Source organism: Mirounga angustirostris, unplaced genomic scaffold (assembly GCF_029215605.1).
Source record: "Mirounga angustirostris isolate CCGP_5_RB_7025 unplaced genomic scaffold, mMirAng1.0.hap1 SCAF_2, whole genome shotgun sequence".
Lineage (NCBI taxonomy): Eukaryota > Metazoa > Chordata > Mammalia > Carnivora > Phocidae > Mirounga > Mirounga angustirostris.
In genome coordinates this window covers 107,759,201-107,773,683 of record NW_026991710.1, presented here as the reverse complement: position 1 = coordinate 107,773,683, position 14,483 = coordinate 107,759,201, and the positions used below count along the sequence as shown (strand labels likewise).

The 14,483-nt window shown below is 34.4% G+C and overlaps 1 protein-coding gene and 1 pseudogene across 9 annotated transcripts in view; both read left to right on the top strand.

The window, feature by feature from the left end:
* Positions 1-14,483, top strand: part of SCLT1 (sodium channel and clathrin linker 1) — a 201,918-nt gene that overhangs the window by 128,033 nt on the left and 59,402 nt on the right. For 8 of the 9 annotated variants that reach the window (XM_045880459.2, XM_064585065.1, XM_064585064.1 and 5 more), the window contains one exon: positions 7,786-7,978. In XM_045880459.2, coding sequence (XP_045736415.1) covers positions 7,786-7,978 — 193 coding nt within the window. Of the gene's footprint in view, positions 1-7,785; positions 7,979-11,781; positions 14,167-14,483 lie in introns of those variants that run through there. The other variant, XM_054508755.2, reaches the window with a different exon arrangement.
* On the top strand, positions 4,528-6,017 carry LOC123847702 (proteasome subunit alpha type-2-like; annotated as a pseudogene).

The following is a 14,483-nucleotide window of genomic DNA, read 5'->3' as shown; positions in this document are numbered from 1 at the left end:
AAAAGAAACAAATCCTGGAGCTGAAGAACTGAACTGAAAAATTCTATAGAGTTTCAGCATCAGACTTGATCATGCAGAAGAAAATCAGCAAACTTGAAGTTAGGTCATTTGAAATCATCTAGTTAGAGGAACAAAGAGAAGAAAGAATGAAAGAGTGATGAAAACCTACATGAGTTATGGAACATCTTAAAGTAAACCAATATACACATTATGAAAATCCCAGAAGGAGTACAGAATGAGAAAGGAACAGAAAGTTTATAAAGAAATAATAATAGAAAACTTCCCAAATTTGGGGAGGGAGTTGAACATCCAGATCCATGACACCCAAAGAATCACAAATAGGCTCAACATCAAGAGGTCTTCAGTTAGACACATTATAATCAAATTGCCAAAAATAAAAAAGAATTTTGAAAACAGGAAATGATTCATCACATACAAAGGACTCCCCCCAACCCCTATAAAACTGTCAATGGATTTCTTAGAAGAAACCTTGCAGCAGAGAGAGAGTGGTATGATATATTCAAAGTATTGAAAGAAAAAAACTGCAAACCAGGAATACTATACCCAGCAAAGTTGTCCATCAGAAATGAAGGAGAGATTAAAAATTTTCTTTTTTTTTTTTTAAAGATTTTATTTATTTATTTGAGAGAGAGAATGAGAGACAGCACAAGAGGGAAGAGGGTCAGAGGGAGAAGCAGACCCCCCCGCTGAGCAGGGAGCCTGATGCAGGACTCGATCCCGGGACTCCAGGATCATGACCTGAGCCGAAGGCAGTCGCTTAACCAACTGAGCCACCCACGCACCCTAAAAATTTTCTAAGACAAGCAAAAGCTCAAAAGGGGTTACATCACCATTAGAGTTGCTGTATAAGAAATGCTGAAGAGTTTTTCAAGTGGAAATGAAAGGATACTAGTTAGCAACACAAAAATATATGAAGGTATAAAACTCACTGGTAAAAGTAAGTATATGGTCAAACTCAGAATACTCTGAATGTAATAGTAGTACATAAATCACTTTTAACACTAATATAGAAGTTAAAAGATAAGAGTATTAAAAATAATAGAGGTACAATAGTGTGTTAATTGATATACAATATAAAAACATGTATGACATCAGTAACAAAAATGTGAGGGAGCAGAGAAGTAAAAGTGTGGAGATTTTTATGTGATTGAAGTTAAATTTGTTACAAATTTAAAACTATAAGATGTTTTATGTAAGCCTCATGCTAATCAGAAGAAAAATGTGTAGTAGACAAAAGATAAAGGAATGAAAGCAACCAGTATAAAAATTCAACAAATCGCAAAAAAAGACAGCTAAAATAAGAATAAAGGAACAAAGGAATTGCAAAACAGAAAACAGTTAACAAAATCACAATAGTTATTACCTGTTAATAATTCCTTTTAAGTAGATTAAATTATCTAATCAAAAAACATAGACTAAATGGATTAGAAAATAAGATCCAGCCATATGGTGCTTACTAGAAAGTCACTTTACATTTGAGGAAGCACCTAGGCCAAAAGTGAAGAGATGGCAAAAGATATTCCATACAAATGGTACCCAAAGACAGCAGGGGTATCTTATATCAGACAAATAGACTTAGGTCAAAAATTATCGTGAGACAAAAATGATTATTATATAATGATAAAAAGGGGTTAATTCATCAAGAGAAAATAACAATCATAAAACTATATGCACTCAACATCAGAGCACCTAAATATATAAAGCAAATATTAACAGAGCTGAAGGGAAAAATAGAGAGCAATAAAGTAACAGTAGGAAACTAATAGCTCACTTTCAACAATAGACAGATCATCCAGAAGAGAAAATCAGTAAGAAAACAGTACCCTTGAACAATGCTAAAGACCAAATTGGCCTAACATTCTGTCCTACACACCAGAAGACACATTCTTCTCAAGTGTTGAATTCTCCAGGATCAGATGATAGGCCACAAGTCTTAGCAAATTTAAGAAGATTAAAATTATATCAAGTATCTTTTCCAAGTGCAATGGTATGAAACTACAGATCAGTAACGGGAAGAATATTGGAAAATTAACACACTCTTGAACAATCAGTGGATCAAAAGGGAAATCAAAAATATCCTGACACAAATGAAAATTGAAGCATAATATACCAAAAATTAGGGGATGTAGTAAAATCACTTCTCAGAGGGATGTTTATAGCAAAGTTTTAACAATAAATATACATTAAGAAATCTCTCAAATAAACAACCTAACCATACACCTCAAGAACTAGAAAAAGAAGAAAAATATTAAGCCCAAAAGGAAGGAAGTAACAGAGATAAGAGTAGAAATAGAGAATTTTTACAAAACAATAGAAAAGATCAATAAAACTTTTTTTTTTAAAGATTTTATTTATTTATTTGACAGAGACACACAGAGAGAGGGAACACAAGCAGGGGGAGTGGGAGAGAGAGAAGCAGGCTTCCTGCCAAGCAGGGAGCCCGATGTGGGGCTTGATCCCAGGACCCTGGGACCATGACCCGATCCGAAAGCAGACGCCTAATGACTGAGCCACCCAGGCATCCCTTAAAAGATAAAATTGACAGTCTTTTAGCTAGACTAAGAAAAAAAGACTCAAAATCAGAAATAAAAGAGGGGAGACATTATAGCTGATACTACGCGAATACAAGGGACCATAAGAGACTACTGTGAACATTTATATGCCAACAAATTAGATAAACTTGAAGAAATGGATAAATTTCTAGAAACATACGACCTCCCAAGACTGAATCTGAAAACTAGTAAGGAGATTGAATCAGTAATCAAAAACCTCCTTGGGTTTTGGAAAAGCCTAGAACCAGATGGCTTCACTGGTGAATTCTACTAAACATTTAAAGGAGACTTAAATTCCAGTCCTTCTTAAACTCTTCCAAAAAATTGAAGAGAGAACATTTCCAAACTCATTTTATGAGGCCAGCATTACTCTGATACCAAAACAAGACAAAGACACTATCAGAAAATAGAATACCAGGCTTGGGTGGAGGAATGGTTTAGCCTGGTGATGGGTATTAAAGAGGGCACATATTGAATGGAGCACTGGGTGTTATATGCAAACAATGAATCATGGAACACTACATCAAAAACTAATGATGTAATGTATGGTGATTAACATAAGAAAATAAAATTTAAAAAAAAGAAAATAGAATACCAGGCTTAATATCCATGATGAACACAGATGTAAAAATACTCCAAAAAACATACTAGCAAACCAAATTCAATAGCACATTAAAAGGATCATACACAGTTGTCAAGTGGAATTAATACCTGGGAGACAAGGATGGTATGCAGGTCGGTAAATGGGCTATACCACATTAAAGAATGAAGGATAAAACTCATGACCATCTCAATAGATACAGAAAAAGCATTTCACAAAATATAACATCCATTCATGATTAAAGAAATAACAAATTAGGGAAGAAATGTCCCTCAACCTACTAAAGGCCATATATGACAAGCCCACAACTAACATCATACTGAATGGTGAAAAAAGCTAAAGTCTTTTCCCTTAAGATCAGGAACAAGACCGTGGTGTCCACTCTTGCCACTTCTATTCAACATAGTAATGGAAGTGCTAGTCAGAGCAGTTACAAGAAAAAAAAAAAAGAAAATCATCCAAATTAGAAGTAAAATTGACTCTGTTTACAGACAACATGATCCTATATATTGAAAAAACCCTGAAGACGCCACCAAAAAAGTCATTAGATCTAATATATAAATTCAGTATAGCTATAGGATGCAAAATCAACATACCAAAATCAGTTGCATTTCTATCCGCTAACAACAAACTATTTGAAAAAGAAATGAACAGTCCCATTCACAAGAGCTTCAAAATGAATAAAATACTTAGAATAAATTTAACCAAGAAAGTAAAAAAAATTTTACACTGAAAACTAAAAATCATTGGTGAAGGAAATTGAGAAAGTCACATATAAATGTAAAGAAACCATCTTCATGAATTGGATGAAATAATAGTGTTAGAATGTCCATACTATCCAAAGCAGTCTTCAGATTTGATAAAATTCCTATCAAATTTCCAGTGGCATTTTTCACAAAAATAGAAAAAACAATCCTAAAATTCATAATGGGGGCGCCTGGATGGCTCAGTCAGTTAAGCATCTGCCTTTGGCTGCGGTCATGATCCTGGGATCCTGGGATCGAGAAGCCCTGTGACTGGCTCCCTGCTCAGCAGAGAGCCTCTTCTCCCTCCTTCTTCCACTCCCTCTGCTTGTGCTCTCTCTTTCTGTCAAATAAATAAATCCTAAAAAAGAATTCATAATGAATCTCAGAAGATTTTGAATAGACAAAGCAATCTTAAGAAGAGCAAGCTGAATGCATCACAGTTCCTGATTTCAAAAAATATTACAAGTCTTCAGTAATCAAAACAGTATGGGAGATACCTGGGTGGCTCAGTTGGTTAAGTGTCTGCCTTCAGCTCAGGTCATGATCCCAGTGTCCTGGGATTGAGTCCAGCATCAGGCTCCTTGCTCAGCGAGGAGCCTGCTTCTCCCTCTGCCTGCTGCTCCCCCTGCTTTTGCTCTTTCTCTCTCTGACAAATAAAATCTTAAATAAATAAGTGAAAGAAAAATTAAAAAATCAAAGCAGTATGGTACAGGCATAAAAAGTAGACATGTAGATCAATGGAAATAAATGCATTTATGGCCAGCTGATCTTTGACAAGAGTGCCAAGAACACACAATGGGGAAAGGATAGTGTTTTCAATAAGTAGTGTTGGGAAAACTGGATGTCCATATGCAGAAGAATGAAATTGAACCCTTATCTCACACCATATACAAAAGTCAACTCAAAATGGATTCAAGACTGAAATGTAAATTCTGAAACTGTAAAACTACTAGAAGAAAACAGGGGGAAAGCTTCTTGACGGTCTTTGCAGTGATTTTCAGATCTGACCCGATAAGTACAACTAACAAAAGCAAAAATAAACAAGTGGAATTACATCAAACTAAAAAGTTCCTGCATAACAAAGAGGAAAATCAAGAGTGAAAAGACCACCTAAAGCATAGGAGAAAATATTTGCAAGCAGTATCTGACAAGGAGTTAATATCGAAAATATGTAAGGAAGTTGAACAATTCAATAGCAAAACAAATAAACTGCTTTAGAAAGGGAGAAGGACCTGAAGAGACTTTTCTCAGAAGACATACAAATGGCCAACAGGTATATCAAAAGGTGCTCTTCATCACTGATCATCAGGGAAATGCAAATCAAAATCACATTGAGGTGTCCCCTCACACCTGTTGGAATGGCTATGAAAAAGACAAAAGATAGACTCCAGGTAAAGATGGCAGAGCACAGTTACAGCTTTTGGCTGACTGCATTCAGCAAATGTAAACTTACCCGGATTGAATATGCTTTCACTGCTGTAGCTGGAGAAGCCCCTCCAGTGGGAATTAAAGCTGCAAATAGTGTGGTATTAGCAACTGAGAAGAAACAAATCCATTCTGTATGATGAGCAAGGTGTACAAAAAGTGGAATCAATCAGGCTTGGTGTATAGTGGCATGGGCCCAGATTACAGAGTGCTTGTGTACAGAGCTCAAAAACTAGCTCAGTGATACTATCTCGTTTACCAAGAACCCATTCTAGCAGCTCAGCTGGTATAGTGATGCAAGCATATACTCAGTCAGGTGATGGTCATGCATTTGGAGTTTCTTTACTAATTTGTGGTTGGAATGAGGGGCAACTGTATTTATTTCAGTCAGAAATAAATATTTCAGCTCCAGTCATCTGGAGCTCACTTTGCCTGGTAAGCCTCAGCAATGGGAAAGAACTATGTGAATGGGAAGACTTTCCTCAAGAAAAATAACAAAGACCTGGAATTTGAAGATGCATTCATGTGGCCATATTAACCCTAAAGGAAAGCTTTGAAGGGCAGATGACAGAAGATAACATAGAAGTTGGAACCTGCAGTAAAGCCAGATTTAGGAGGCTTACTTCAACTGAAGTGAAGGATTACTAGGCTGCCATTAGCATAACGAAGTGATTGGAAAATCCAGAATTTCAGATAATCCTTTTTCTTAACCATGTTTAAAGTATGTTTTGGTTTGCAGGCTTTTTGCATACTTATTTCTACATGGCTTAATGGACTGATGTTTTTTATTTTATTTTATTTTATTTTTTTAAAGATTTTATTTATTTATTCATGACAGAGAGAGAGAGAGAGAGAGAGGCAGAGGGAGAAGCAGGCTCCCCTCAGAGCAGGGAGCCCGATGCGGGACTCGATCCCGGGACACTGGGATCATGACCTGAGCTGAAGGCATATTAATAACATTCATAAATCATAATGAATATGATATCATATGAATAACATTCATAAATGAATATGATAATCATATGAATAACATTCATAAATCATAATAAACTGTTAAATCAAAAAAAAAAAAAGACAAAAGATAACCAGTGTTGGTGAGGATATGGAGAAAAGGAAACCCTTGTACATTGTTGGTGGGAATGTAAATTGGTACAACCACTGTGAAAAACTGTATGGAGGTTCCTCAAAAAAGTTTAAAAACTACCATATGATCCATTTCTGGGTATATATCCAAAGGAAACAAAATCGCTATCTCAAAAAAATATCTACACTCTTACATTCATTGCAGTATTATTCACAGTAGACAAGATATGGAGACAACCTAAGTGTCCATTAACAGATGAATGGATGTTGCGGGTGGTGAATAGATGGATATTTATTTCTAGTTATCCCCCCAGTTCTCTATTTTTTTCTTACAATTTGTTGAAAACCTAGGTTGTTTGTATTCTAGTTTCCTCTGCCTGCATGCATATATGTGATGCCATTTACCTTGTTTCTCTGTCCCATGTAATTCCTAAAAACTAATAATCAAATCAAGAGGCTTGACCTGATCCAGTTCACATTTTTTTGTAAGAATTCTTTATAAATCGTAATATTTTGGACTTCAGTTTGTAGGCACATAATATGTGATTATTTCTGATGTTAGCTTCTTTCTGATTTTATCATTTGATGATCATTGCCTAGATCTGTCATTTCATTAGGAACTTTATCAGCCAAAGTTGAAATAGGGAAAAAAAGCCAAAGTATTATGGAAATTAAAGACCTTATATATTCCCTCTGACACGTATTGACCAGATAATGTTCGCAGTATTTGATTAGCAGGATTGAAAAAATGGAAATTTTTAAAGATAGGAATAAAAATTAGCAATATATTGAAGCAATATACGTTTGAAGGTTGGGTCACCCAGTAATCCATTGTGGAGAAAGTTCAAGAAATATAACCTATTTAAACTGATAAAACAAGAGGCTTATAGAACTGGAAGTTTATTTTTTAAAAAAATTTTAAGTCATATAACAGGAAAATATGAAATAGGTCTTATTGTAATTTAGTAATATAGACAGCTAATGTGTCTTCTTATGGAGTTGATTGAAGTAATAAAGGAATTTTGATCATTACCTACATCACCTTCCTTACCATTAGCTTCAGTTTATCCCCTTGAAGTCTTTGTTACACAGTGATTCTCACTGTTAGCAAAATTTGAAAAAAAGTTTCACATAGATTTTCTAGGTGAGTGGTAACAGTTCAGTTTATTAGATGAGATTGCTAAATTGGTTGTATTTGCCTGGGATAATACAACATTGTGAAACTACATAGCTTAAGTCTACAGTGAAGAGTAATGGGTTGGAACAAAGAATACAAAAGTCTATACTATAAAACATAACTTCTTGACTTTCATTACAGATCATTAAGTTTAAAGGTTCCTTTTGTTTTTTTAATCAGTTCCTCAGAAGAGATATCACGTTGCCAAGAAATGATTCAGAAACTTCAAAACATATTGGAGTCTGAGAGAGAGAACTGTGGATTTGTCAGTGAACAAAGGCTGAAACTTCAGCAAGAAAATGAACAGTTACAGAAAGAGACTGAAGATTTAAGAAAGCTTGCTCTCGAGGCTCAAAAAAAAGCCAAATTAAAGGTATTTTGAAGACTAGTTAGAGTTAAATGTGTACTTGTGAAAGTCAAAATATAAAAAGTATTTAGAGAGACCCAGTAAAACATTTTTAAGGCCTTTTTTTTTTTTTGCCTTTTCATCAGATAGCATTAAATCATAATGCAGAGCATTAACCAGTCTTTTTTGTATTGTAGAATTTGGCAAGCGTACTTGAAAATGATTGCTTTCACTATCCACACACACACAAAATTCTTTGCAACCATGAAATACACTGATATTCCTGCCAAAGCAATTTAAGCAGTGCTAGCAAAACTATAGATTAGATAACTTTATAGACTACCATCCTCTCTTCTTCTATAATAGCCTCTTAAAAATTGAACTCTAAAACTAGCTTTATAGAGGATGCTACATCAGTACGCTCTGAGAACCTCTCATACGTAGTCTAAAATTTCCATACTAGGAGGAAGGCAAGGGACAAAAGTCTCCTTTAGAAAAAAAATTCTCCTTTATTGTCACTCTCTTTTCCTCCTTCCTCATGCTAATGTTTAACATGCTTTGACAATAGGAACAAGATAACCTGTTTAAGGGAGTTTCAAGAAGCACCGGTATCATCTTCACCATGTTCCTTGCCCTTACCCCATTCCATGCAACTTTTATATAAAAGTTGTCATTAACTCTTTATGATAAAGACCTATATCTTCCAGTTTCATAGAAGGGATATGAGGTGGCAGTATTCATGTTTCACTTTGTTTTTTGTTGCTCTATACTCGTAAGAAGTCACATTCCAGTCTAATTCATATCAACACATTTATTGAATGCCTCCTACTGCAAGCATCAAACATTAGTTATTTATAAAAGCTTGAACTCTGAAAGAGGGCCTTATATCATACAGAGAGGTTTCTACTTTATGCTTTAGTCTGTGGGGATTCAAGACTTGATATAAAGCTATAGTAATTAAGACAGTGTGCTGTCAGTATAATAATAATTAGCTTGATCAATGGAACAAAACAGAGTCCAGGAACAAACCCGTTTTTCATAATCACTTCATTTGTAACAAAAGCACCACTGTAGTTCAATATGGAAAGAATTATCTTTATAATAAATGATGCTAGATCAGTTGGGTCCATATTTTAAAAATAAACCTTGACCCCTATATCATACCATACATTTAAATTAATTTGAGCTGCCTTGTAGACCTAAATGCAGCATATAAAACAATGGAGCTTCATAGAGAAAATCTTCATGATCTTGGGTAAGAAAGAATTTCTTAATGAGAACACAAAAGCAATAATCATAACATAAAGATTAATTGGATTTCATTAAATTAATATTATTGAGTCATCAAAAGACACCACAGTACAATGCTGACTCTGGTTTGCCAGTTTTGCCTATTAAAAATCACAATCTAAATTGTCAAAAAAAAAAAAAGATACCATTAAGAGAGTGAAAGTGAAAGAAAGTATAATACAAGAAGTATTTGTAATACATAAAATATAGATAATACATGTGTAATATAATATTTTATAATACAATAATATAATATATAAATAGGCATTTATATATATAATACCAACAAAAAAGGACTAATATTTAGAATATAAAAACTGTTACCAATTAATAATGATAAAACCACAATTAATAAGGAAAAAACAAGCACCCTATTTCCAAAAATGGGCAAAAAACTGAAATATGCACTTCACAAAAGAGAATATATGAAAAAATGTTCAACTGCATTATTTATCAACAAAATATAATTAAAATTACAATGAGGTACCACTGCATACTGACCAGAATGGCTAAAGTTCAAAAAAAACTAAGAGCATCAAGTGTTGACAAAGATAGATGTAAAGCAACTGGAACTTCCATACAATACTTTGGGAATGTAAGTTGATATAACCACCAGTTAGCGGTGTCTTTTAAAGTTGGACATACATACATACAATGCCAAATAAAGCTGGCTTCATACCCACAGATATGAGTGCTTATGTTCATGAAAACACGCATACAAGAATATTCATAGAAGTTTTAATCCTGTCAAAAATTGAAAATAACGCAAATGTCCATCCACATGAGATTACATAAATAAATGGTGGTGTACTCAAATCATGAAATAGATAGCAGGAATAAAAAAGAATGAACTATGTCTATAAGTAATAATGGATGAGTCTCACAGACCTAATGTTGAACAAAGAAGCCAGACATAAAAAAGCTCATAGTCTATTAATTTCATTATATAAAAGTGAAGAATAGGCATAATTACCTATGAGGGTGAGATCAGAATAGCAGTTACATTTTCGAAGGGTAAGTAATGATTAGAAGGGCATATGAGGGAGCCTCGGGGGGGGCATCTAAATCAGGGTGGTGACTCTGATATGTCAGGATATTTGTAAAACTTGAGTTGTACCCCTAAGACTTATGTAGTACATTGTAAGCAAAAGATAAATCTTGGCAAAGGAAGGTCAGTAGAATTGTAGATAAAACAAGAACAGTTTTGAGTTTGATGCTTGTGGAAGCTGGGTGATAGGCATATACGGATTCGTTGTAATATTCTGTTTTGTGTATGCTTGAAAGTTCTCATACTAAAACATTTCCATAATAAAATAAGTCCGTGTACTTTGGTGAAAAAATGTTATATCTTTCTCTTATATTTTAAATTTCATATTATAAATTTCATATGGATTAATAACTAAAAGCTACTAGTGAAACTATAAAACATTAGTAGGAAATGTAGGCAAATGTATAACTGATAGATGAAAAAGAACTTTCCTAACAAAACAAAACCAAAAAAAAAAAAGAAGAAATTGCAAATGAATATATTAATAGATTTAAATATATAAAGTTTTTAAATATTTAGAACCATTTTTTAAGTGTTTAGAAAAATAACTGGGGGAAATAATTTTAGTAAATATATCAAAAGACAAAAACCATATAAGGAGCTTTGAAAAATATTAAAGAAGAATATTTGTAACCTATAAGAAAAACATGTATGAGACATGAACAGAACTCACAAACTAAGGAAACAAATTGCTAATGAACAATTTTTAAAGTTTAAACTCACTGTTGATTAACTGCATGGTTACCAGTGTGAGTAAATGTGCAGCTGAGAGTTTACAATGGTACAGAGTCTAAAATTTGTTCATAAGAAAATAATTAGGATATTTCATAATTTAAAAAATTCATTGCAGCATTATTCATAATAACAAATTAGAGACAACCTCTCTAGAAATAAAGGAACAATGAAATACTTTGAGTCATCATTAAAAATTGTTTCCAAATAATTTGTAATGCTTTTATATTGCTGTGTTCTAGGTTTAAAAATAATAAAAACTTCTGAATATATATTTATATATATATTGCAATTCCATATACACTAATCTAAATTCTAAAATTCATAAATAAAAACAATTATGTAGAAGTAGAGGTGGTTTTCTCTGAGTTGTAGATTACAGAGACCTTACATTTGTTTTTAATTTTTTTATTTTCCATTATTTTACAATATACATCTGTTTTGGGGTTTTGGTTTTTATAATGGGGAAGAGACAAATCAATGACTTTCCCTTACCTGGTACTACATTCTATCTATCTTTAACAGTTCAGGATAGTAATTGATATTTTAGAGAACAAAAGAATGACCAAAAGCTTATCTATCCCACATGTCCCACCAAAACTGCTCCCTTTTTGCCAAGTCTGCATCTAGCTTAAGAATTATTGGTAAATAAAGGGCAGAACCTCTTAACTAACTAGATAGCTGTAAATTCTGTTTTATAAAGGAGAATCACTGTCAGATAACTGCTGCTTTGTAGCTGATTCCTTCTTTGCCAACATAGGAAACTAGTGCTACACTTCGCTGCTTTTCTTCCCCTTGAAAAAGAGTGTGATCTTCCATAGACAAACTGAAAGGAGCCAAAAAGATCAAGACAGTTGGATATTGAGAGGTCAGTTGGCTGAGAACCTTACAACTTATTATATGAAACTTTCATTTGATCTTAAGGCTACTGCATTCCTTTCAGCCCTAGCTTTCCCCTTTTCTAACTTCTCTGTTTTTTCTGCCAGGGCTCTCCATTTCTTTGTGTCTAAATTCTCCTCATAAGTACATAAAATTAGGAAATGGATAGTTTTAGTATTCCAGTCTATTTGTGTGAGTGGTTCTCTGCAGAGGAAGAACACAAAGGAAAACGGGAGGGAGACCATAAATCCTTTCTTCCTACCAATATACCGAATTTAATCATCAGTTACATTTTTGTTATAGGAGACCTGGTTGTAGCCCAGAGTCTTCCAACATCACTGCCGGCCTGTCCAGTTTAACAACTGGGATTTTATCAGCTAAAGGATCTGGGGAGTGTTTAAAGACTAAATTTTGATACCAAAAAGCGATCATTCACTCTGTCTACACAGTGTTTTGATGACTTTACTATGTTTCGGGTGCTGAAGATACAATGAAGACATGATCCCTCTGACCCAGCCCCCTCCTTAAAAACATAATTTTTGCATGGAGATGGGCAAACTTTTAACATACATTTACAAACTAATAAATGCACTTTAGGAAAAACTTAGGGCCCTGTAGGAGCTTATAACGGAGGGACCTGATTTTGTCTAGATAGAAGCAATAATTGAGCTAAGTTTTAAAAGTTGGTGGGGGTGCCTGGGTGGCTCAGTCGGTTAGGTGGCTGCCTTCAGCTCGGGTCATGGTCCCGGGGTCCTGGGATCGAGCCCCGCGTCGGGTTCCCTGCTCAGCGGGAGGCCTGCTTCTCCCTCTCCCACTCCCCCTGCTTGTGTTCCCTCTCTCACTGTCTCTCTCTGTCAAATAAATAAATAAAATCTTTAAAAAAAAGAAAAGTTGAATACAAATAACTAAGGCAAGCAAGAGGGGTAAGATTATTCCAGGCACAGGGAACAACATGTGAAAATGAGCCAAGAATGAGACGGCATTGTGACAGAAACAAAGAAAGAGTAGGTAATAGTGGCATAACACAAGCTTATAGAAGTAGGCAGAGACCAGGTTATCATGAAGGACCTCGGAACAAGGCTTGTCAAATTACAAATAGGTTTTCCAAGAGGAAATGGGGAGCTAACTAGGCAGGCTGACTTCTAAAACTATATAGATGCATATATCAGTTTTTAATATATATGTGAGAAAGACAAAGACAGAAACACACAGTTCAGCCTAACATAACCATGGCTTCTCCAAAGTTGAGATTGAGGCAGAGAAGGAGAAGGAATATATTCAAATCTAAATTTATAGAATCCAATAATAAAAAAATTAGTAAAGTAGCAGGAGTCAGGGAGCCTCAGGAGGCTTTAGTACAGTACAGAATTAATAAATCCACGGTGGTTTTCCCAGTATTTAGGGCCAGTATTTAGAAAGTCCTAAATTTCTACTTGTGTACTATTTGAGAAAGAAAATTTAAGCAATTTAGGAAACACGTTGCATTTAAGCAGAAGTAGTAAGAACAGTGTGTTTGCAGTTTACCCCACAAACCATGGATTTTGCTCTTGTTGGGTTTTCCTTGGTGTTGAGAAAGTTGAGTCCCTGATTCATCCTTTTTTGATTTTGAAAGTAGCCATATTTAATGAATTATTAGAAGCTATACCAGCTGTAATGATTTTTAAAGCACATTACTTTAAAATACCACAATATGTTCAAGGGGCGCCTGGGTGGCTCAGTTGGTTAAGCGACTGCCTTCGGCTCAGGTCATGATCCTGGAGTCCCGGATCGAGTCCCGCATCAGGCTCCCTGCTCGGCAGGGAGTCTGCTTCTCCCTCTGACCCTCCTCCCTCTCATGCTTTCTGTCTCTCATTCTCTCTGTCTCAAATAAATAAATAAAATCTTTAAAAAAAAAAATAAAATAAAATAAAATAAAATAAAATACCACAAGATGTTCTTTATAATATTTCTTTAGTAAGATAAAGATGGCCCTAGAGTACACCAAAGAACTTCTTCGTGACTATTTTCTCAATTGCCTCCAGGATGGTAATAGGTAGTTTCATTCTAGATGCATGGAAGAGAAGGCAATTCATTACATACATTGAATGCCAGAGAGCATTAGGGCTTCATTTTCTCCCTGATCCCCAGTCAAGAAAACTTCTAGAGTATCCAAAGAGCATTTACTTATATGTTTATTCTGCATTAGGGTATTTTTACTATAATGACATAAATTACCTAGAGATAATGGAAGATATTTCCATATGAGACTCTGAAAATCATTAGTCTTTTTTTCCTGAAAAAAAAAGTATATATCATAACTGAAGTGGTAAAGGACTTCTTGTATATGATTTTCTTTACAAAACCCTTTGAAAGACAATTTGAAATTTAGTATAAAGTGACTTGAGATTTTGAGTTGTTGAACACATCAAGGTGCCAAGAGGGTGGTGCACTTGGGGAGGTTGTAGAAGCTCTGTAATTTTTTTAATGGCTTGAGTAAAAAACTCTCAGTTACTGACAGCATGAATATTTTCCATGGATTCTGGCAACAGAAGTTAAAGTATAATAAGAACGGTTTATATTAGATAGTTTACTTTTTTCCTATTG